At 39.9% G+C, this 23,209-nt stretch overlaps 2 protein-coding genes across 4 annotated transcripts in view; one reads left to right on the forward strand and one right to left on the reverse strand.

Annotated features, from left to right (window-relative positions):
* Positions 1-412: 412 nt before the first annotated feature.
* CUNH2orf88 (chromosome unknown C2orf88 homolog) lies at positions 413-5,134 on the forward strand. Its single transcript, XM_027901984.1, has 2 exons — positions 413-491; positions 3,773-5,134. Exon 2 carries the CDS (start codon positions 3,932-3,934, stop codon positions 4,193-4,195), a length of 264 nt encoding a protein of 87 aa, XP_027757785.1. The 5' UTR covers positions 413-491; positions 3,773-3,931; the 3' UTR covers positions 4,196-5,134.
* Positions 5,135-7,678: 2,544 nt separating this feature from the next.
* The window catches only part of HIBCH (3-hydroxyisobutyryl-CoA hydrolase), a 39,834-nt gene continuing 24,303 nt past the window's right edge, over positions 7,679-23,209 (reverse strand). For 2 of the 3 annotated variants that reach the window (XM_027901982.1, XM_027901983.1), the window contains 7 exons: positions 22,393-22,538; positions 21,515-21,601; positions 19,566-19,624; positions 18,703-18,784; positions 15,728-15,847; positions 14,538-14,571; positions 9,501-9,679 (listed from right to left, as the gene is read on the reverse strand). In XM_027901982.1, the coding sequence (XP_027757783.1) occupies positions 9,564-9,679; positions 14,538-14,571; positions 15,728-15,847; positions 18,703-18,784; positions 19,566-19,624; positions 21,515-21,601; positions 22,393-22,538 (644 nt within the window). In that variant the 3' untranslated portion in view covers positions 9,501-9,563. Of the gene's footprint in view, positions 9,680-14,537; positions 14,572-15,727; positions 15,848-18,702; positions 18,785-19,565; positions 19,625-21,514; positions 21,602-22,392; positions 22,539-23,209 lie in introns of all 3 variants that reach the window. The other variant, XM_027901981.1, reaches the window with a different exon arrangement.

A 23,209-nucleotide genomic window follows, 5' to 3' on the forward strand; every position in this document is an offset into this window, starting at 1 on the left:
GCTATAACAGAAAGTGTTACAGAAAGCAATTCCTTGCAGTGTAGTATTGAACTTCAAGATTTTTTCCAAGGTTCTCGAGGATGGAAAACCTTTAAATGGTAGCAGGAACTTATTTGCCTGGGATAGCTAGAGATGTTGCCTAACAGCAAAACTCTTTCTCTTTTGCCTGCCTTCATCCTATGGAATTGTATTGAAGAGGGCAGGTGAAACTCTTATTTTTTGATAGCTCACATTTAACCTTGTGTAATTATTTTTATTGATTATTTTAATACCTTATATTTTAATACCTTAGAAAGTAAATTTCATTTGTTTAATGAAATGGCAGTTGCTATCAATGCTTTTTTTTCCCTGTATTTTACATCACCTAATAGTGAATTGCAGGCACTCTTTCACCATTGTTTTGTTTCCTTCAGTAGGTTAGAAATGAACTTACCTTGGCAGGAAGCGCTGGGCCAGGCTGGCAGAGACAGTGCTTAGCCCTCACATGCCAGGTGAGTTCAGCTACTCAGTATTTTTCTCTCCTTGTATTATCACAGGGTATACATGTAGTAAATAACATAATAGGTGAAACAACACCTGACCTTAAAGTAAATACACCGTGTTTGTTGTTTGAAGTACTTGGAAATATTTGGACTGTGTGCCGACTGAAATCAAGCACAACCAGGAGCCTGTGTTTTTCAGATAAATCAACATTTCACTTACCGAAAAATCGGTCTTTAAAAGGAGACGATGTGTTAAGGTTTTTGATGGTGCTGCTCTAAGTGCCAGTTGAGAGTGTGGCAGAGCAGGCTGAGCTCCCTGACCTCTGCCTTCAGCTTGTCATGTGCAGAACTGTGTCTGCAGAGATTTTGGCTCGAGCATCGAACCAGTGGTTTCTGAGACACAACTGGCAACAGCTTAAAGCTTGGGCGCTGAAAGAAACAGGCTCCTGTCAGACAATTCTGCCTTGTGCAGTTACTGAATGAAACGTCGTGCTGGAAGTAAAATGAACTGGTTTACTTTGGTTTATTTTTTTTTCCCTCCGAGGGTGTGAGCTTTGTGAGGAAAGGTAGAGATGTTAAAATCCCTGTCAGAACACCCTGGAGATGAGATTGAGGCAGAGGGGATTTAAGCAGCTCTTTACCATGTGTGTGCAAGCAATGGTTGTCAGAAAAACAAGGAAGCAGTCAGAAGGTTGAGGGCAGCTTCATTTGCAATCATTTCTGTGCCAACAATTATTAACTCCAGTAGAGCTGGCAAACTACAAAACTTCCTGCAGCAACTTGGAAAGTACTGAGCTCTATAAATAATACAATCAGCAACAGGCAAGGATTTAAACTAGGGTCAATAACTTTGCTTTTAAGTTCAACCAGTAGTCAATTTGGAACAACTGATTTGTATTGCATGCCTTGCTGTCTGTAAGCTTTATAGCCCACCCTTTCCTCTGTGTAGGACAGTCACACAAACATTTGGTTTAGCTCAAATGAAAAGGCAGAGGTGAGAGGGTGGGAACAGAGGTAAATCCTGCAGAGGAAGAGGCTGACCTTAGGGAGTTTCTCCTTACCCCACATTCCCTCCTTTCCTCTGGACACTAACTCATCTGCTGGTGTCAGACATCTCCAGTTGTAGGAGGGAAACATTAAAGCAACAATAAAGTACAGCTAGCTTCTGTTTATCAGACCTCCTTGGAAAAGCACCAAAAAAATAAAAAAAGAATAACATATAAAAAAACTTTGACTCCAAACTTGGCTTCTTCAGATTGGATCTTTTCATCTATTTTAAGTAAAGTGTCAGGGACAAACTCTGATAAAAATACGTTGTTACCAGTAATGTAGTGAGAAGGAATTGGGCAGCACACCCATGTCCCTCCCAGGGAAGCTGTGTATCTACCTTGGGTGGGTCAAGACTGCAGCTGTCAGGTTGTAGCTGCTGGTAGTGATTCTTTGCCATGCTGTGGGCTTCTAACGACCTATTTATCCAGAAGAGCAAGTGGAAGTTATTTTTATTAATGTTTTATTAATGGTAAATATTGAAATTAGACATACACAAGATATTACTGTTACAAAGTTTTGAATTATTCAGGTATCTGAAGTGCTTTCAGATTCTCTTTGGCCTCTGGTTTGATCAGTGTATGTGGTGGAGAGACATGGGTATAAAGCTCAGGGGGTTTTTATAAGCCTCCATAGTTTTTTGTACAGTGAAGGGAATCCTGCCTTTTACTTGTTATTAAGTTACTAACTCTGCCTTTTACTCATTTAATGACAAATTATTACTCACTGACAGCTTAGCTCTCCTCTGTCTTGGGTAAAACTGGCAGCAGGGTTTATGTTACAGGCCTGTTAACTGTACAACCTGCTCTAAAACACACTGGCATGTGCCTGCAGCATCTCAGCCGGCACAAAAGAAACTTTTTGAACTTTACTGAAGCATTTTACAAATGTTCTGACACAAAGCTAAAGGTATTAGAGCATTTCTAGGGGCTTTGTGGTTTCAGAAGCCTTTTAGGTCTGACTTTCTGCCAGGAACTCCATCCACCCCTTCTCTGTACTGTCACTTCAGCCCTACAGACAGGTAGTGAAGGTTTTTATGAAGGAGCAAAAAGAGGAGAGGAGCTTGTCCCGAGGAGGCTGCTTCCCCTGAGTCAGCTACTGCACTGGGGAAGTCCCACCCTACCTGTGAAGCACCATTTGCCTGCAAATGGGATTGATCTCCTCTGCAAATATTTGCCTGTGATCAGGTTACTGGACTGGAGGCTCCGTTTCCTCCAGTGTGTAAAGGAAATAAGTAAGGCTTAACATCTCTGCCATGATTATATTTTCAAAGGCTATTTACAAAAAACTCTTTAACTTTGGCTGACCTTAGAACGACGTCATCGGGTGAAGCTGTGGGGGAACAGTTGGTTTCTGTGCAGCACAGTCTTTATTTTGGCTGGCAGTCTGTTAACTCTGATAAGTGGGTAAGTGCATGCCAAGCAAAGTCAGGCATATCGTGAGATTCTGCTTTGCCTGTGGAGAGAAAATAGGCTGAGAAACAGCTTTGTAGGCTAGTAAACAAAAACATATACCAGGATTTGGAGTGGACCAGTTCTGGATCTTGAGGAGTTCAAAAGAACCCTGTCAGGCGTTTTGTTGGTCACTTTCCCTTCTCTAGATGTAGAGTTGTCCTGCTTTAGTGAGAACGGTGCTCTGGCTCTGCTGGAACTGCCTTGATCTCAGCAGGCTGCTGCTGCTTTCCCTGACCTCTCCAGGGAAAAAACGAAAACAGCTCTTGTTCCTTGTGAACAGCGTCTGGTGGCTGTGTGCTTGAGCCTCCTTGAGCAACAGCAGAATGACACTGGGAATCAGTGTCACCCTGCCCAAAGGGCGCACGATGGCCACGACACAAGGCTCTGGTTATGCTGGTTGTGTGGTGCTGCTGTGGGCTGGTTTTGGTGTTTATGTCCTGCAGCAGCAGCAGCAGTCCCCGGAGTTAAACATATTTGTTTGCAGTTTGAGGAAAAGAGCAATGCGTTGTCAGCTAGGAAGAAACAGATTTTATTTGTTTCCTAAGACCTTTACATTCCTAGATGGCTTCCATCCTTTACTGGGAGTTGCATTCAAAGGCAGCCTGAATTCAGGTCAAACTTTCCCTGCTTGTAGTAGATGGATGTTGCTGATAAAAACATTTTACGCACACTGTGCTGAGATTTATTTAAGCTGCTTCTACAAGCGTCTGTAGTGAATTTAGCTTTCCTTGGAGCTCACTGAGAATGGTAAACTGTTTACTGCCTTTCTGTGAAACACTATTTTGACAGGTTTCTTCAGAAGCACAAAAGGAGATGTTCTGTTCTATGAAAATAACTGGAGCCAGTGGCAAGGAGCAGCAGCAGCACTGCACCAAACAAGGAAAGCATTTCCAGGTTATCAAAACATGCTGTTGAACTGAATTTCGCAGCTGCATTTTCCAATGTACCATGGGATGCATCAAATCCAAGGCTGCCTGTCAAGGTTCGAAGGCTATCCAGGATGAGAAGATCGGGGTAGGCACCGAAGGATGCGCCGGGGAGAAATCCTCTCTGATAGCAGTGAAGGTGGACGAGAAGGGTCCCTCGAGCACCATCGTGCTGGACTACGCGCACCGCCTGTCCCGGGAGATCCTAGAGCAGGCGGTGAAGCAGTGGGCAGTGACGGAGAGCAAGTACAGCGACATCCCCTTCATCGAGAGCGACGTGCCCTGAGCCCCGGCCTGGCCCCAGGGAGCGGCCTGGCCTGTCAGTGCAGCAGTTTGTACATGGTACTGGTGCGAATAAAGCACAATCGGCTGTGGTTTGAGGATATTGCCACTGTATGGATGGGTTTGCAAGGAGAGAGGCTGAGAAAAAAAGTTTGCCTTTTAACCTGCATTGCTAACAAACTAATTGGATCACAGTCGAATCTGTTCATCGAGTGTCATTTGTTATCAGCTGTATGTTGAGTATATTCTGTCTTTGTATGTGTTGGATGTGACCAGAAGTTAGGGTTAAAAAGAAGATGAGAGGAGTGTGGCTGCCCTGCAGCTGTACAAGCAGTGCCAGAGAGGCCCCAGCGACACCGAGTGACAAAGCGTGGATTATTTCTCTGTACTGCATAAAAGATCAGTGGCCTGTTAGCAGGTGAGAAGAACTCTCTGTGCTTGGTACATTTGTCTGCGTTTTGCTGAAGTGAAACCAAGGTCTGCACGTAGCAAAGGTAACTGCTGCCATAAATTTCACTCTGATTCTTTGACCTGGCCAAATCTGTAATACCACAAAATAATGAAGGCGATGGCAAGCGTTTCGTAAAACCAAGCAGGATTCAGGGAACAGTATGGATGACAAGACCATTCACCTTCCATTCTGGGGTGAACCAGTGAGAACCATGGCAGTACTGACAAAACAGTGCATTATAATTAGCAGATGCTTCTGTAAATGCGTGACAGCTAGTCTCTGAAATCCTGCAGTAAGACAGGTTGATGACATCTGATCACTGTGTTCAGACCAAAGCTGTTCGGCTTTTTTTGGGTTTGGGGGTTTGTTTAGGTTTATTTTCCTGTTTGGGTGCTGGTTTGGGGGGGGGATTTGGTTTTGTTGTTTTGCTGTAACCCAGATAGGTGTGCAAAAACTACTGATGCTAACTAGTGAAATGAACCTTCAAAGGTGTGACAGTGTTTTAGGACAATTCATTTCATGGGAACTATGGCTGTGTTACACTAAAACTCCTCTCTAAAGTAGCACCCATGGGACAGGACACCTTCCTTCAGCTTCTGTGGGCTCTTGCTCATCTGTTGGTAAATCTGTGTGTGGTGGTGCCAGGAAGAGCCCCAGGAGCCCAGACCCTGAGCAGTGCCCTGCATGCACTGAGTTAGTGACGAAGCCTTAGGCCCAAAGTTCAAGGGCTACATTCTTTACCCATTTTATCTGGCTTTTATCCACACACTGCTCCCTGCTTCCCCAGGACTCACAGCCTGACCCACCGCGCTCACAACTGGCATTTGAGAGATCAGAAATGGGATGGATTGTATTAATCTTAAAGGGATGTTGTTGCTGGCATTTTATCCGAAGTGAAGGCCTTGTAACAGCTTGGTGTTTTACCACCTGTTTGTTCCTTTTTTTTCTGTGATGGCCAGTTTAAAAGACATAGTTCTTTTTCCTAGATCAAAGTGCTTTCCATTTTATGTTTTCATTTTATAGAGAAATGCTTTCCATACTGGCAAAAGCTGTTACTATTTTTAAAAGGTACATGTAGTTCTAGTGAATGATACAAAGCATGATTTTTCAAGCAATGGGAAGCAAGCAGAGAGAGGACCATGTCAACTGTTATTTTTAGCTTATTCTCAGACATGAGACAGCCCATGAATTGAGCTGTTTCGCAAACGGTGAGGCACAAATTTAGTTATTTCAAATTCACCTATATTGGGAAGTGGTTTTATCAAGAGTAAATCAAGTGAAAAATGCTTGTGACACAGCACAAGACTGCTGCTAATTCCCAGTGACCAGACTGGACCCTGCTATTAAGACTGTTCTCAGGCTTTTGCTGAAAAAGGGAACAAAATCGGCTTATGCTGTAACGTCCTCTTTGAAGTAACGTCGTTGTCTTCAAAGCCATATGCAAAGTGGGACTAAGGTATTAAGGCTCACTTAAATTCTACTGCTAATAGTGATGTTCCTTGAAGTTCTGCAGCATAGAAAACATTAGCTCATACCCTATGTTTGCTCTGCCTAAAAAACCTCTGTGTATTAGGGCGAGTTAGAAAGCAAAGCCAAAATGCTGACCAGGTCAGTACATATCAGTTGTGCATTGTTTAACCACAGTATTAAAGATTCCTATATTATAGCTAAAACAAAGCTTTATTACAAAACCAGGCCAACCACTCCAACATGAGTTTTGACTCGAGAATGTTAACGCAGCTACCCACAGTAATTAAAAAAAAATAAAAAATCCCCAAGCTCCACAGCCATTCTTGGCCAGGCAGGTGAACAGCAGATAAAAACTGCACTCCCTTTCAGAGTGCAATGAGGTGGATCTGCCTCAACCCTGGCACAGACGCCTTGGTGGCTGCCATGGGGAGTTGGGTGTTGCAGTGCTTTGCTGCTGCCACGTCTCAAATCCTTCCTCTGGATGTAGCCTTAGCATCTGACACTCTCCAGGAATATCAGATGCACTTCTGAAAGCAGCTCCTCTGCTGGCAGGCTGCCACCGCACGGCCCAACAGCAGGCAGAATGATAAACCAGCCTGAACTTACATCACAGTATCCGTTCTGATAAATACTCAGAATTTCCCCAAAGGAGAAGGTTGCCCAGGTGTAATTAAACATGCACCACAGACTGCTTCCATTTGGAGAAGCTGCTGTGTGGGATGGTGGCTGTGCCGCTTGGTGGGTCCAGCCAGTCACTCACCTGCAGCCCCACACCTCGTCTTCCCTCATTAATGCCTGATGATTACAGCAGCTTCAGTGTGGCCTGAAGTGCAATTCCAGCTGGTTTATGCTGCTTTCCATGACACTGGCACTTCAGGGAAAGCGTCCAGCAAATGGAAAGCAAACAAGCTTGCAAACAACAGGGAGGCAGCTTCTCACCAGGAAAATCATCTCTTTCACAAGATGCTGTCCTTATAAATAATGCACTTATCCTTAATAAAAAATAAATAAAAACTGTTCAGTACCACAGTCTGGTCAGACATCGAAGGAAATCCCTTTCCAGAACCCTGCTGTACATTCAATAGGCGCAATAATAATGCATAATAAAAATGAAGACTTCTTTACCTAAATAATGTTACAACTGTTTACTTACCATTAAATTGTGCTAAGCTGTGCTACAGTTTTATAAAGTTTATAAGCCCATGTACAGTGGGTTCCCAGCTAAGTTGCCACTGATTCTCTTTGACTTGATGGTGTGAAATAAAGGCACTCGAGTTTAGGACTGGCAAACTCTGCAAAACCATTTACTTCTGTTTAGGAGTTAAAAAATACTTTTGCTTTATATTTTCTCCAGGAAACCTAAGATTAGTCTGAGTGGATGTGATGTGACGGACTTGACGTTCTAATACTGGTTCAGAACACATTAACTGCAGCACAACTTTGTAAAATCGACATTTCTGGAGTAAGACACATCAGTATTCCCAAATAGAACACACTACAATATATTTTTACAATATTTTTTGTGGAAAATATTTTCTTGTGGACCAAATAAAATTGAACTTACCATCTGCTTGTATGCCTTTTATTTGATAAAAACACACAAACTGGACAGAATTTTGTTACCATGAGCCTGGGGTATTTCCTGTTCACATAAATTTTGGAGGCAACTGAACATGCAAGTCAAAGCTTATGAATTGAGAAATATATTCTTGCTAAAACCTTGTAAGTCCTTTACAGTCAGAGAAGGCATGGCCCCTACTCCCTGGGAATTATTGTGTTTTTCATTAAATGTAGTCATTGAAGACCACTCCTTTTGTACAGAAGTAATGAAAGTAACCAATCTTTAAAAAATAAATTAAAAATAGCCATCATTTAAGAATGTAAAACATATAAAAACTTTTAAAAATAAGGGGGGAGGTTTACACTTCTTACAGAACCAGCCTGAGGTAGAAATTCAAGTCATATTTTCAGAATTACCCTAAGGGTATTAATGAAATTTTTCAAGTACATTTGGAAAAAAGGAGATAACAAATATGTCCGTGGTAACATTAATTCACAGCTGAAATTTCAACAATTTTATCTTGAAAGATTATAGCAACAAAGCAAGGTGCCATTTTTTCCTCAATTTTGCTCACCTCTGATTTTTTGAAAGTCACTCTGGTCGTTCACCTTGCTGCTTGAATTTCCTGGACTTTGTTTCCAGGCAACAGCTCCTGGAAAGGATGGAACCTTAAGCCATTGCAGACCATAACTGTTGGTAATAAGAACTGCCCAATATTGAAAACTCCATTATGGTTCAGCTGTAGCTCTGCCTTTTTGATTCCCCGTTGCTGGTTACTGACTGTGTTATTTGAACAGAAGTTTTCTTCCTTCAGTCTCTGTGGTTCATCATCAGAGAAGCCAAAAATCTGTTATTTGTGACCTGCCTGTAACTGTAGAAACAAGTAGGAAGAAATACTGATACATGATTTGATGAACCTTACAAAAGCATGTGGGAGTAATTTAAGAAAGATCAGTAGCTGTGTCTTGCACACACAATAGAAAAAAATAATCCCTCCCCCCAAAAATAAAGATTATACTTTAGCAAGGGGCTCTGGTTATGTCATATATGTCATATAACCTCATGTATTAGTATCAGAACCCAGCAACCTTTAATGCACAGGAACTGTGCTGCTTGGTGTTCACAGTAAGGTCCGAGGCAGTTGTTTCTTCAGCACCGTAAGACCAAGAGAAATTTGCAAATTTTTGCAGTCGTGAAAAACTAATTATGCAGTTCGGTCAGACTTAATAGCATTTTAAAAAATGGGCTGTACAATCAAACAGAAGTGTGCTCTAGGCTCTGGCAATATTTTGACATTTGAAACAATGTTTAGAGCACAGAGCAAGGCTGAATAATGACCAGATGTTAAATCAATAGAACAATTTCTTGTTCTCAGACTAATAATATGCCAGCCTGAGCTTTTATTTAAAAGGCTATTTAACACCATGAATTCTGTCTTCCACTTTCCTTTGTAGCTCTGACTGTTTTAAAGCTTTAAGGATATTTTATTTTCATTGCATGGAGAAGAATCTAAGGCACAACTCCAATTTAACAGGTCAGTGACAGAACCAAGTATACAAGAGGTCTCCTGACTTCTTGCTTATTAGGTCACCCCTTAACTGTGCTCTCTTCCCTAAGGGCTCCTCCTAAACCAATGGTTGATGCAAAAAAATTAAATGTTAATCATTGTGTAAAGCAGTAAAAATAACAATTTGCCTTGAAGTGATTTTTCCCATTACTAACCAGAGATACAATTATTTCCTCATTACAGAGAATGTTCCTGAATGCAAAAAATTAGCCTTGTGAATGTCAGGCTAGTTAATAGAGTCTTGTCAAAATTTATCACACTACTATTAATTTTTATATTACAGAATTAAGCAGATATATATAAGATGTCAGTAGGCTTGATCTTTACAACTTGAGGTCGTCGTTTCCCAACGGCTTAAAACAGTTGTCCACAAATTCATCACTGACTTCTTCTAGAGCAGGTGGCTTCCATTTTGGGGATTGGTCTTTGTCAATCAGCACTGTCAGGTGGAACAGAAAAACACCAAAGTTACCTGTAAATTTCCTCTAATTAAAATGAGTTAAGATTGCATCAAGACAGATCACTGCAGCGGTCACATGGGGGAGAAAAATCAAGGCAGAGTTTTTGTAACATATGTATTTCTACTCTTATAAAAAATCTTGAGTTGTGACCTGTCTAAAGGCACATCTGGGAGTTGCCTGAAGATACAAGGAACAGTGAATCACTTCAGGAGTGGCCCAAGCTTTGAGGGAACAGATCTGAAATTAGTGGTTTCTGTTAGACCTGCCACTCTTCCCTGATGCTTTTCCATGTGAACCTGGGAACAGTATCTACAATGCTCCTTTTGGACAAGGCCTTTCACACCTCTGTGCAAGATCTGACTCTTTGGAGAGTGCAGGAGATGCCTTAAAGTGGTGTTAAATGCCTAAAGCTAATTTAAACACCTTGTATAAACTAGTAATAAAATAATTCATGATGAAAAGAGTAAAGCAGAGTATCTTTGTGGGAAAACCAAGAATGTTTATTTGTAAATACTGTCAGATACTGCAGACCTGCGTAGATTTAACTGTGACAATTTGAATAATCTGATTATATAGACTTTATACTGTATCCTGGGAAATGGATCAGTGAAAAATGAATCACATGTAAAAGTATAACAAGAAAATATCAATTCCCAAAAAACATTCCTTGTATCAGAGGAACACTGAAGACATGTCAGCAAGAACAGCTGCACTAGTGAACAATAAGAGAGAGTTAATTTGTGTCTAAAAATGATCAATATGAATGGAATTCCAGAGCATCCTTCCAGTCACCTTTCAGGCTTTAAGAAACCCATAAAGATGCTATGCTATTCAGAATGTGGAATTTTTATAATTTAAAAAATAACAGCTATAGGAGCTGTGGCTCTCTAGGATGCACTAACTGCCCAACCTCCCTCACAACACAAATTGCCTTCAGGTGAGTGATAGCAGCAGCTGATTTGGAGATGCACCTGTGTCCTGGGAGACCTCCTGACCAACACTGCCCACAGCACATAAGAGAGGATGGGCTGGAAGAGGAAGCACCTCTAAACTGCTTCTGCTGAGAACAGACTTTATTATTTTTTTGTTTTCTGAGTTCAGAGTAGGATGGTTCTAAAGGCATGTAAACAGAAGACATTTACAGAGACCCCCAAGTTTGAAGAATAACAGCTTTTTTTTTTTGGTAAGTTGCTATGTCTTTCTAAACAAACTTTGTTCTTGCTGAGTAAACCAGAAATACCCACGATGAGAAATGTGTAAGGGGGTGGGATTTTAAGTTCAATGAAAAGAATGCCTACTTAAAGATTGTGCCTTATAAAAACATATGGCCTGTTTACCCTTTTTTGGTAAAAAATGTGACTTCAGAACTTCTCTTTAACTTTTCCATCTTTAACCAACACTTGAGAGTACCTAGAAAATAAATACCATTCAGATGACAACTGCACTGGTTATTATTTTTGTAGCTGAAGACATACAGGCATCATAACTCTTTAGTTTATATTTTTTAAGAGAAAGGCAAATCAGAGTCCTACACCTGTTTACTTACAAATAGGGGACTAAGGACTCCCTAGAAAAAAATTAACACTAATTTTAAGAAGTAACCCATTATATAGATAGAAGCTGCAGTTCCACAGAGAACAGAACCCATGTGCGAATATTTAAAGGAAATTTCCTGCAGAAAAGTGATTTTACTATGTTATTCAACTGGGTAACTTGAAAAGCTATGATCCTTCAAGTTAATTCTGAACACGGTGATGTGAAACCATTGATTGGTTTGGGTCAAAAGCCATAATTGTCCCACTGGTGTAGTACTTATCTACTGATTTTCTTGAAGTTCACAATCTGGCCAAAATGAAGTGTTATCCACAAAAGCCAACACTTAGAGGAAAAAAGTCCATGTGTATATTACTGCAGCTTCACCTCTGCCATGCTGTAGTAACTGCTGCTGGTTCTGCCCTCCAGGGAACTGCTGGAAAGTTCATCTTTCTTTGCATTTGTGGCCAGTTTTATTCCGGTGGATAAACTGAATGCTCAAATTGGTCTCTCCAATTAAGTATTTAGCCTTATAAGTTAAAAACTTGTTTTCTAGTGACATCATGAAAATATCCCCTTTCTGCATTAAGTTGTGTATTCTGTATTTCTCCAGCTTGAGATGGATCACCACAGGAATGGAACAGAAATTCTGAAGACTTCTGAGGTAGGCTAAGGGAAGTTCATTAATATAAAAGTAACTGAGTTAAGGGTGTTAAAGGTTTATTCTTGTGTTTTACCTTTTTGATAAAAATCTGTTCAGTAGCCATTACTTCACCAGGCTTCAGCTGGTGGTGCTGTGTTGCTGAGCTTCCTTCAGCACAGTCAAACCACTGATATTTCTAAGCACCTGAAGTTCTCTCTGCCTACTGCAGGGCCCCGGGGTGCCCAGGGCAGGGCTCACATCTGCCAGCTCTGCAGGAGAGGAGGCAGAAGCTGTACAGAAATAACATCTCTGCAGCATCAGCAATATGTAGGAGACCTTTAGAGCTCCATTTCAAGTGCACGTTCCTGCACAGTTAGGAGGGGAATTGAACAGATTTTTGTCCCTGAGATTTGCTGATGAGCTTATATTTTCCCTGGATGTGTTTGAGCTCAGACACCAGAAATGGCTTCTTCTTAGGCAGTAAGAATTAAAAAACAGACCTATGGATTTCTTAGTTTACCTCTTATTCTACAAATCAAGGTGAAAAACTGATACCTATAATGTTCAAAGTCCCCATTTACCATTATATGGAAAAATGCTGCTGAAATATGATTTATGTGGTTTATGCTTTAAGGCTTTAGCTTTTCTTTAATAGTTCCAATCACAAGCATCATAAACAGGGAAGGACTGTTTGCCACAGCAGATTTTTAGGTTGAAAAAACTGGCTGAAAGGAAAATGAAATTCTGACCTCGGGTCAAAGCAGGTTTAAAAAGCTTTTAAACTACTTTCCTGGCATGCCTATTAAAATTATGGTTTGAAGCAGATAAAAGCTATTATTAGAGCCTGACCTTTGGCCATTGCCGCTGAAAAACAATATTAAACTAAAATTTGGTTGTTGTAACTCATTATTTTGTGGTAGATCCTTTTGTGGTAGGCAGGGTCAACAGCTGGCTCTTAAATGCTTGTAATGTAAAAAGCCACTGCATAACAAATTAATCATTTTTATTCACTATGGTTGATCCTGTGAAGTATTTAATAATCTCACTTCCTATTAAAAAGGATGCTCAGCACCGTGTTGGATAATGACTTTTATGAGATCAGACCCAACTACAAAAATTATCTTGAGTCAGATTCCACACCCTCTGAAACAAGAGAAACAATTCTAAGACAGAAAACCTGAGAATATATTCAGTAAGCAGAGAGCAAAAGTGCTTCAAGAATGAATTAGCAGGAGTAGTGGTATTCCCCTCAGTGCAGCTGGATCTCTGGTGGGTGGTTTTGGTTTTTTTTTCCTTCCCCTGCGACACCTATGCTTTTGCTACATCATCCTGTGCAAAAGACAAGTTTCCCAACTGCTGTTCTTGCAGCTTCTTTCTTTACAAGCAGTTTGTGTATTTCCTGGCCATACTGAAAGGGTTTTTGCTTTTGTACTGTACCGCAGTCCCAGATGGTTTTGTGACCTTCTGCCTTACAAGGAGGAGTTCTGTTTGGTGTTCCTCTGACTCTCAGACTTTGAGTTTGCCACTTCCTGAATGACTACATTTCAGTAGCTGATATGCTGATTTAGAAAATATCCTAGGAATAAGATTTCCTTGTCCCCATTACCGACACTGTGAAAACCACGTACTTCTTGATGTGTGTGGTAAATTCTTCAAAGGAGTCTCTGCCAGTAAGTGCTGAAGACTAATTAATTAAAATCAGAAACTTCTTCCATGCTGCACAAACCAACTTTGCTTCTCTCACCTCAGGCTATCTTTAATACAGTGTTACCAATAGCAAACACTCAAACACTAATATCTATTTCTCAAGTGGATTTTAAAATACTTTATAAAGATAGATATAAAAAATGAGGAGGAGGTGATAATGCGTACTTGAGTGAGTATATATCTCTGTGAATTAGAAGTCCGACCCAAAAGTTACCCGTCCAAGTGCCTTGTACTGTAAGCTCCTTGGAAAATCCTGTGCTCTATTTCCTCTTGTACTGAATAGTATATAAATAATTGCTACAGCTCCTAACAGATGTGACTTTGGGTGCGACAAACTGCACAGTGAATCAGCAGTAGGATCAAGGACGGAATCAGAGTCTGTCCCCCCGATGAACTTGCTGAGCCACTGCTCTACCTTTACCTCTACTTACCTTGACCAATGCCTTAAAATGCTGAATTATTTAGCATTAAGTTTACAGATATACTCTTGTTAATAGTAAGGCACCTCTATACTGAGATATTTTGGACATGGGGGGGAAAAGTAAGTCTGTTCTTATGCAAAGAGTTGTTCTTGACTTTGAGTCTTAAACCATCTCATAGCTGGCTGAACCAGCAATGTGGCAACATTATTGTGGGCACAAATGATACACAAATATATTTTGAGCTTTCACAATGAAGTGGTGAAACCAGGTAGAGAAATAATGTTAGGAAACTGAGATTACACAAAGGAAACAACACAGCTCTTGTGCTTTGGAACAAATAATAAGTTTTGGCCATACAGGAGTCCAATAAGCAAAACCTGTGGCAAGCTGGAAAGTGTTCTCTGGGGTGTTGCTGCACGCACTTAATCTAGTTTAGAGATTGCTACTTAACTACTAATCTCCAAAGAAGCACCACAACAGTGAATTTTCATGTTATTAAGTTTGAGAAATGTTTCTGGTGTGCATTCTTACCTGCTCGAACCCCTTCGTAGAAGTCCTGGCCTTTCTGAAAGATTATTTAAAAAAACAAAACACTTATAACATGACAGATTCAATTTATCCCATCTTCCCCTACCCTGCTTCTGCTTGAAATGCAAGTTCTCAAGATTCAGTTAAATCCTGCTTGTACTGATCTCTTCTAGGCTTTCTCTTTACTTATTAAAGAGCTCTACATCTTCTTGCTTTAATGCAGCCACATCTCTTAAAATCAGTCTGAGCTGTAGCTGATCACCCAGTGTTTCCCATAGTGCAAGTCTTCTCTCTGTCTTGCATCTCTTTTTCTAAAGAGCTTTGTGTGAGGGGGGGCTAAGGTGTGTCAGATCAGAAACTCCTCTGAGAAAAGCCACTCTTCAGGAATTGTGATGTATTCTGCATCCTTGGAACACTTTGCAGTTAAATGGAATCCTGTAAACATGCAGTTATTTTTTGGTAAAGGGAAATGTAGCACTTAAGGCCCTAAGGATGCCTCCCTAGCAGAGGAGCAACCATACTAGTTTCAGGAAAGCTATGGCAAGGATAATGTCACACATTACAGCATATCAGAATTAGATAGATTTTTACTTCTAAGCGTTTACTTTAATCACCACAAATCATTTAATCAGATCTATAATACATTCTTTAAAATGTGGCAAGACTAACAAGAAGGATGCCACAGGGAAGGTGTTTGTTCAGGTAATTCAGTTAGCAGCTCTGTTCTACTGAAAGGATCTGTTTATTTTGTGTTATCCAAGTACTCAGTTCTTAGTACAAATACTACTAAAATCTACTGTTGTCTATAAAAAATTTATCACAGCACTCCTGAAAGGCAGTGATAAACAACTACTCCCATGCTGCTGCTGGGAATTGAGGCACTGAGCACTCAGTAGTTTAGATACAAAATCTGTTCAAGAACACCAGTTTTAAAATTATGGTCCAAATACAAAACCATCCATATATATTTATATTCTCATAGCTTCTTAACAGAAGCTCTCTACCATTCCCATCTGACCACCACTAATGTAGTCTCCTTTGAGTTGCATATAAAGCACACAAAGATGATACTGAAAATTAAAACCTCTAAATTATGATGCCTTGATGTCATCTCCATAAAACTCAGCCTCTGATAAACTGCTCCCCCCCACCCTGTGGCCGGCAAGGGACAAAGGGCACAGCTGCTTGCTCACCATGCACGCTTGGCTCAGTCTGTATTCCATCCTGAGTACCTCCTGCAAGCTCATGGAAGCTCCTTCTCTGAGCTGTCTGAGAGTCAACTTCAAGGATGTGGGTGACATCTTATTAAGAGTCTGGGGAAGACATTAAAGGTGTTTTTATTCTGTTCGATTTGGATGCATTTTAAAGTCTACCACATTTTAAACCTTGTGAAGTAAATGATGGCACTCTTTTCCCCGAGCTCACTTGTGTGACACCTATTCATCCTCCTGCTCCCTCCCACCCTGCTGTTACACTAAATGAACTACCTTGCATAAACTTTGATCAGCGAGATCTCTGGGATGTGTGCCGTCACTCGTGGAAATCCTAAAACTCCCAAGGTCACACCATTTTTTATCAAATTACTACTAACCAGAGAATCTAATGCAGTTTGAAAGCCATTTCCAAACAATCTTTTGGCAAGTGAACGTGGGTGTTATAAGCAATTATAGTTCATTTTTTAATATCATATTTATAGTCTAATTTGCTCTTAGATGCTACTGATATTGTAGGTGACATTAGTATTGCACAGCACTTCAGTTTTATTTGGTACAATAGCATAGTAAGGTAATAGTAGTGAGATTGGCAACAAACTTTAAGTAGCTGCTTTGTGGACCTTTGTAAAGACTTGACAATATGCAAAGAAGAAAATTTTGGAAGAAAAAATAATAAAATAAATGCATATGTATCCCAGCTTCTTGTCTGGCATCAAGAGATACTGCAGTAATTTAGCCCTACATTGCTTTGCTGATAGGAAGCCTGGAGGTCTTGCCTCCCTTCTTTTGACAGAACTACAGGCTATAAATATCACCCAACACACAGGATGTGTTTAAGGCACACAGACAAATGCTGTAAATCTGGTTCTCATGATTACCCTTCGATTACCAGCGTGCCAGTCAACAGCAGGGGGAAGTGGGGAGAAAGACAAAAACCTAGTTAAGAAAAAAGAACTGACCTTTAAAGCTTTATGGGCTGTAGGGAAAAGGAACTAATTCTTATTGTTGCTTATCTTTTTTTCTTTCTCTAAACAAGACTCTTCTTCCCTTTAAACCCAACTGATAGCTTTTTATCATTCACAGTACAACAGACATTTCCTGATAATTAGGACATTTTTGCCACTACTGAAAAGCAGCAGATGGTAAGATTTGCCTCTTTACATTATTTTCATTGCAGACATTAGGCTTCTTACCACAGACTGAAATGGCAGGTTTCCAGTCATCAACAGTAATGTTTTTTTTTCTGGCTCCCAATTACTCTTCATCCCTCTCCAGACACCAGCTGATACAGCAGTGACCCATTTTGCCTAGTTAAGCTGGAAAATGTGCAATTGCTACACAAGCAGGAGGCTGTGCAATTGTGCCTTAAAAGCAGTGGTTCTGTGGTTCTGTTGCTTGCACATTGACCGCTGTGCCTGGGAGAGAAGCTGGCCCAGAAAGAGCCAGTGCTGGCTCCAAGTGCCAACAGTTCCTGAGTCCTGTTCAAGCTCTCTAACAATAAGCTGCCTTTCTGCAGATAAAGAAATCTGCTCCACCTCTAATTACATCATTCTGTAGGTCTCAGATGGGTGGCAGCTCTTAACTGGACACCTTATTTCCTGTAATGCGCTCTTGCTGGCTTTACCTTTCAACTGGGCCTTTCTACTTTTGAGTTTCACGTTCTGTCACTTAGATTAGAAACTCCTTGCTCAGACCAGGCTAAGATGGTGTGCACGGTACAGCCAGATGGTTCCACGGGTGAAATGGCAATGGCAAGTTCTTTCTGGTCAAAGAAGGTATTGGAATGGGGAAGATCTGAAACCAGCACTTAAGGGAGATGCTGGATGCAGCAGACTAGTTATCTTGGCATATCAATGAGGCTGAAGGTGGAGGAGGTGCTGGTATAAATCAAGCTGAAGGAAGGGAAACAAGGCAAGAAAATGGGTAGGTGTAATTGCAGAAAAATGAGTCACCAGTGTATCTATAAATAAACTCTCTGTACAAAAAGGAGGGGATTGGTGCTAGGGAACAAGCCTGGAAAAGAGACAGGATAGGCTGAAGTGGGGAGTACTAAAATGCAAAGGAGTCTTCATAGAAATATTTGACATCTGATTCAGTCTCTTTCAGACCATCTTGGTTTTGTCATAATGATCCCAAAAGCTACAGGCTGAATTTACAATTCGACCTGAATGCCAATAAGATACTATCAGAAGGTGACTGAATTAAGTGGCACTGGCTCAGTGGAGTCCCTTACAAGAATAATAGCAGGTATAGTGACTTTCTTTCACTTAGACAAAAACCTCTCAGAGGCCCAATATGTCACTTCCCTTACAATAGGTGAAGATACCCATCTCTTAATTCAGTTTTTGGTTTTATGGATCTTTCACAGAAGAAATTATCTGATCCTACAATCTCACTTAATCCTACTGTTTAGCACTGAATGTATGCTGTTAGAAACTTGTCTGAAACATGTATTTGTTGACACTAATAAGTCTTGGATCTGCTAGAAAATGGGGGATTTGTTTTGTAGGGTTTTTTTCCCACGAATTTCTGTATGGACCGAAGCACTTCATACTAACACAGTCTTATTTCTTGAACACAACAGACAGTTGTTTAGAAGTTTTAGTCAACTCCAAGGACATTCATTTATGAATCACATGAAAGAAAAAAGCTGCTATAAAGTTTTCTGAAGAAGCAACAAAGTAGCCATTCTTTTGTTCATGAATTTAAAAAAAAATCAGTTACACGTGACATGGTTTTGTCATGTGTGGTTTTACAGAGGAATACTCTTATCTGAATAGCTCTACTGAGAATCCCTCAGGACAATATGTGAGAGCCTGAGGATCTCAGTCCAGTGTCCTATGGGTGTTATGCAATATTATTTATTTTAATAGGATGAATAAAGCCTGCCCCATGATAAGGAAATACACACCCAAACTTAAATTTTTTAACAAAAATAATACAGAAGACATTACCTCTAGCTGCTTAATGGCAAAAGGAGAGCCATCCTGCTTTAATTTTTTGACAATTTCTTCCATACTATTTGCTGAAAAAATACTGTAAGAAAAATAAATTAGTCCATGAACTGCCTCAGCCTTCTAGTTTACCTATGAAGGGTGAGTAACACTGACATTAGAAACAGTGTAACCAGTTGATTTGGCTCTTCCTAACAATGTGGTCCATGTTGTTCCGTTTCAAGTAACCTGCTTTTCAGGCATCTCCTCTCCCTTTACAATCTCTAGTGTTTCACTAAACCTCACTGACAAACTCTGTTATTTATCTATTAACTTCAATTACTACCATCAGTCTTATCTATTTTTATAGCACATCAAGTCCTTAGCCATTAGCTCCATTCTACTGGTTTGGTGTCAACATCTTTTGTCTCTAAATTGAGTTACTGCCATCCCTCTTCAAGAGGTTCAGCTGTTTCTTGTCACTCACTTATTTCTCCTTCCTTTTCTGATACTCCAAAGTTCCAAGCAGTGGTAGAAATGGCCTTAAACCAATGAGTATAAATGTGCTGTGTAACGTTCCCCCATTCAACTTGACAATTTCTCTCACAAATCCCCATCCAATTTCTATAGAAAATGTTCATTTTAATGTGCCATATGGTGGTTGCTTAATATAAGGGTGTATGACTCAGGCAAATATGCTCAAGTACTTAATGCACTGATAAGTGAAATATTTAATGAGCTTCAGATAAAGCTCTCTAAAGACAAAACAGTTATTTAAACTTGGATGTCATTTCTCTCACCTTATCTTCAGAATACTGTTCCTTGATTTAACTTCACATTCTCCATCCACAATAATAAAAAACAAAAGAAAGATTGCTAAATACCTGTTAATCTTCTCCATGTGTTCATCGAGTACAAACTTCTTTTCTTGATCAATTGTGCACTATTTAGAAAGCAAATACCTGGTTATTTTAGACTGAAAATGTTATCAGTACTGAAAAATTTCATTTAATATTCATAAGACAGTGACATTTTTAACGAATTAAAGTTTTGCAGTGTGCATAAATGAAATTGTCACTTTATCCTGTGAATGTTGAAGATGTTGCCTCATAATGCAGTGCTTGCTCTGAGCTAATATGTATGCATATTTGACTGGGTGGTTATCTTGTACACAAGTAATTCTGATTATTCTATCAAAACATTTCTATAAAATACACTAAGAAAGTCAGTATAGATAAATCTACCCAAAAACCTGAGATTGTTTAAAAAAAAAAGCTTCATTTTCTCTAAAAATATTCAGGTATATGTTCAGGCTTTTTTAGTGACAAAAAAAAAAAAAGGCATTTCTCTTCCTTATCTTTTCTATGTCATTTTACAAAGTTTTATTTAGACAGCTAAAGTGTGTGAAAGATCCATTGGCCTTATGTGGAAAGGCTGTCAAATGTTTCACATCTTCACATTAAGGGGTTTAGGACATAAGCCGATGTTTCAGGACCAGCAGCTGAAGCTGAGGAAGGTTCCCTGTCATTTCAGCTCTGATAACTAAAAATACACAGCCCTCCTTTTCTGTATTCTGCAACATATAATCACTCCTATTTCATAGCTTGCTATTTTGTCAGAATAATCAGTACTGCTAGGTTAATTAGCTTATCCCATTTATTTTTCTAATTAACCTGAATATATTAACTTAGTAATTCCAAAATAGAAATAACAAGAGTAGACACTCCTCGTTTTAAAGCCAAACAAACTAGTTAAAAACTAGTTAAAACAAACTAGAATTAAGCAAATTAGTTTAACTCTAGAAGTTTTCTTTCTATTGAAATAAAATTATAATCCACATCAAAGCAGTTAAAATAGGCCCAGATTGTAAAGCCAAAACCTTTTATTTTTATGCTCTTTTTTACACAGGGCCAACACAAATACTAATTATGTATTAATACAGTCAGATTCACTTCCAAAATCACAACAGAGCACCACGTATGGGTTAGTCCATTGGGAAAATGGCATCTTTCTCCCGCTGCAAATACTGCTTTCAGGTGCTTTTCCTACAGTGTATCTGTCAATACTTATCCTATTGATAACTGCTGTGCTTATTCGGGCTTTCAGTTGTCTCAAGGTTACAAACATATAAAATAGTTGAGAAGTCAAAGGAACAACCTGAGCCTTTAAATTCAGGTTTCAAATCTGGCCTGCAGATGGTCTGCATCAAAATAAGGCTGAAATTTATGCCGCGCGCATCAAGTTAGCAAGACATTTTTCAGGTTGATGTAGAGAAATTGTCTGGGATGGAAATACAGCACCCATTTCCAAGTGAACAGTGCAGCATTTAATGGGCAGAATAACTCCTGCAGCCTCTGGGTTAGGCCAGTAGTTCTACCCTTGTTTTCTGTTTGTCAGAATCCCCAAATTTCAGGGTAACTCCCCAGATCACATCTGTCATCATGTACCACCTCCAGTCTGCTCATGGCTATCTATTTTGCCTTCTGCAAAGTGTGCTAGAAGCCCAAGAATAATGGGGAAAATTAAGCAGCGATGTATTTTCTGCCTCGTCATGCTACTGGCTGGAAACTGAAGTACACACAGAGAGAGGGAGCTGATCACAGCAGGGATTTTTGGAGTATCCAAATGAATAAAAAAGGTGAAGAAGGACTTTTCAATTCTGATTTTGACCACTGTAGGCATTAGTGCCACAAATTAGTGTTTTATAAAGGGCAAAGAGTTTGGAAACCCATTATTTTTCAACTGTAATAAAAGTTATCAGTAGCACAGATAAAAAAAGAATGTCCTTATATATATAACAATTTTGCTTGATTTCAATAACTGATCAGATTACCTTCTTGTGGTAAGAGTTCAGTAAGTCTGCTATCTTCTCTTTTGAAGGCGATTTCAGTGCTATCAGATCTTTCTCTAAGGCAGGTAGCTATTAAAAATAAGATTTAATTACAAGTAAGTAAAAAAAAATCTTCTACTTGAATTATTACTGTTATGGTAATATAGTACTGGTAACAGCAGTATGTATGTACATAAACACCCCCCTCACCCTCCCCAACTTTCTAACAGATCTTAAAGAGGTACAAAGCAAACAATACAAGGAGCCAGAGTTCATTTTTCAGTGTTGAACCATCTGGATTTAAGGAGTGTGGCAACAATGCAGCATTTTGCCAGCTCCACAATGACAGTCACAAGTCCTTGTGCAGAGAAGGAAAGCAAATCATTGTTTCTCTTTCATTTAAGTCCACACCAGATACCGGACCATTTTGGCTCTGACTTTATGAAACATACTGATTTTTACCCTTCCTTACAGGCACTGTAAGAAAGAAATGCCTGTTAAGCAGACTGATAAAAAACACATTCATTTGATGGGTTTTTACCTTGACTGAAAACTTAGCAGTTGTATAAATCTCTATTGTCTTGAACCGTACAATTTTGTAGGCAACTTCCATTATGCTGAGTAGCTCATGCCCTTCCAACAGCAGGACTGTGAAGACAGCAACATTTGCTCCTTCTTCCAAGCAAAGCTGTCACTATCTGGCAAGTGTTAGAATGACAGCTTGAGAGCTTCTTACCACCCCTGTTCACAGGGCACGGCCAGCTCGTATAACTCTGCTGCTGCAGACACTCGAGTTAGTAAAGGTATGTTGGGGTGCTAAAACCTCAGAGCTGTCGCTGTGGGTGTGGGCTGTGCCCCTGCCGGCACTGTCAGCACTTTACCTTTTCAGATTCCACAAAATGTGTAGCGATGCCGGCTTTTAGTACGTCTCTTCCTTTCAGCCTGCATCCTGTCAGGGCCAGGTAATAGCCAAGCTTCCCTGAGAGCCTTGGCAAGAAATACCCTCCACCTACATCAGGAAACAGGCCTGGAACAGACAACACAAAACAAAAGTGAAGGGAGAAGGATTTGTTCTAATCATCACTTAGCAGCTATTTCTTCTTGTCTCACTTTCATCTCCCTGACAGGCACAGAATCTTGCTCAAGTTTCTCCTTGACTTGGTTTGACGTTTCTCTGTCATCAAATCCCTTCCTAAAGGCAAACTTTTGAACGCCTTCCAGGCTGCATCCTTTCCTTTCCACTAGCACATACTTTACAAATATCTACCAAAGAACTGTATTTATTCTATTTGTCAGCAACTTGAGATATTTTTAGGTGCTTGAAAAATCAAGTTCTCAGCAAGGAAACAGAAGCGATACAAAGAATTGTGAAATAATTTGTGCAAACTCAAACTGGATGCTGCTTTTTCTCCAAAATCATTTATTATGATAAAAATATCAAACAGTGATGAAGCTCCTCTTGCACAGCTTAGCTTAAACAAATTTTGGGGCTGAGGATTCAATAACAGATCAAAAATATTGCCAGGGTCTTCCTGAAGGTGGCCCCCAAGAGGCAACGTGATACCTGGCTCTTTGACAAGCCTATGACTAAGCTGAAAGTAAAAAAAATATTATTAAACTCTCCAATTTAGTGATTGTCTTACATTTATATATTTTTTAAATCGACAGATTAGGGTGATTTTTTTTTTTTTTTTAAAA

Source organism: Empidonax traillii, unplaced genomic scaffold (assembly GCF_003031625.1).
Source record: "Empidonax traillii isolate 1590-97213 ecotype Southwest subspecies unplaced genomic scaffold, ASM303162v1 scaffold830:size275092, whole genome shotgun sequence".
In the NCBI taxonomy this organism is placed as follows: Eukaryota; Metazoa; Chordata; class Aves; order Passeriformes; family Tyrannidae; genus Empidonax; species Empidonax traillii.

Excerpts from the sequence above, each read along its gene's own strand:
- CUNH2orf88 (XM_027901984.1), top strand. The coding sequence starts at position 3,932 with ATGGGATGCATCAAATCCAAGGCTGCCTGTCAAGGTTCGAAGGCTATC.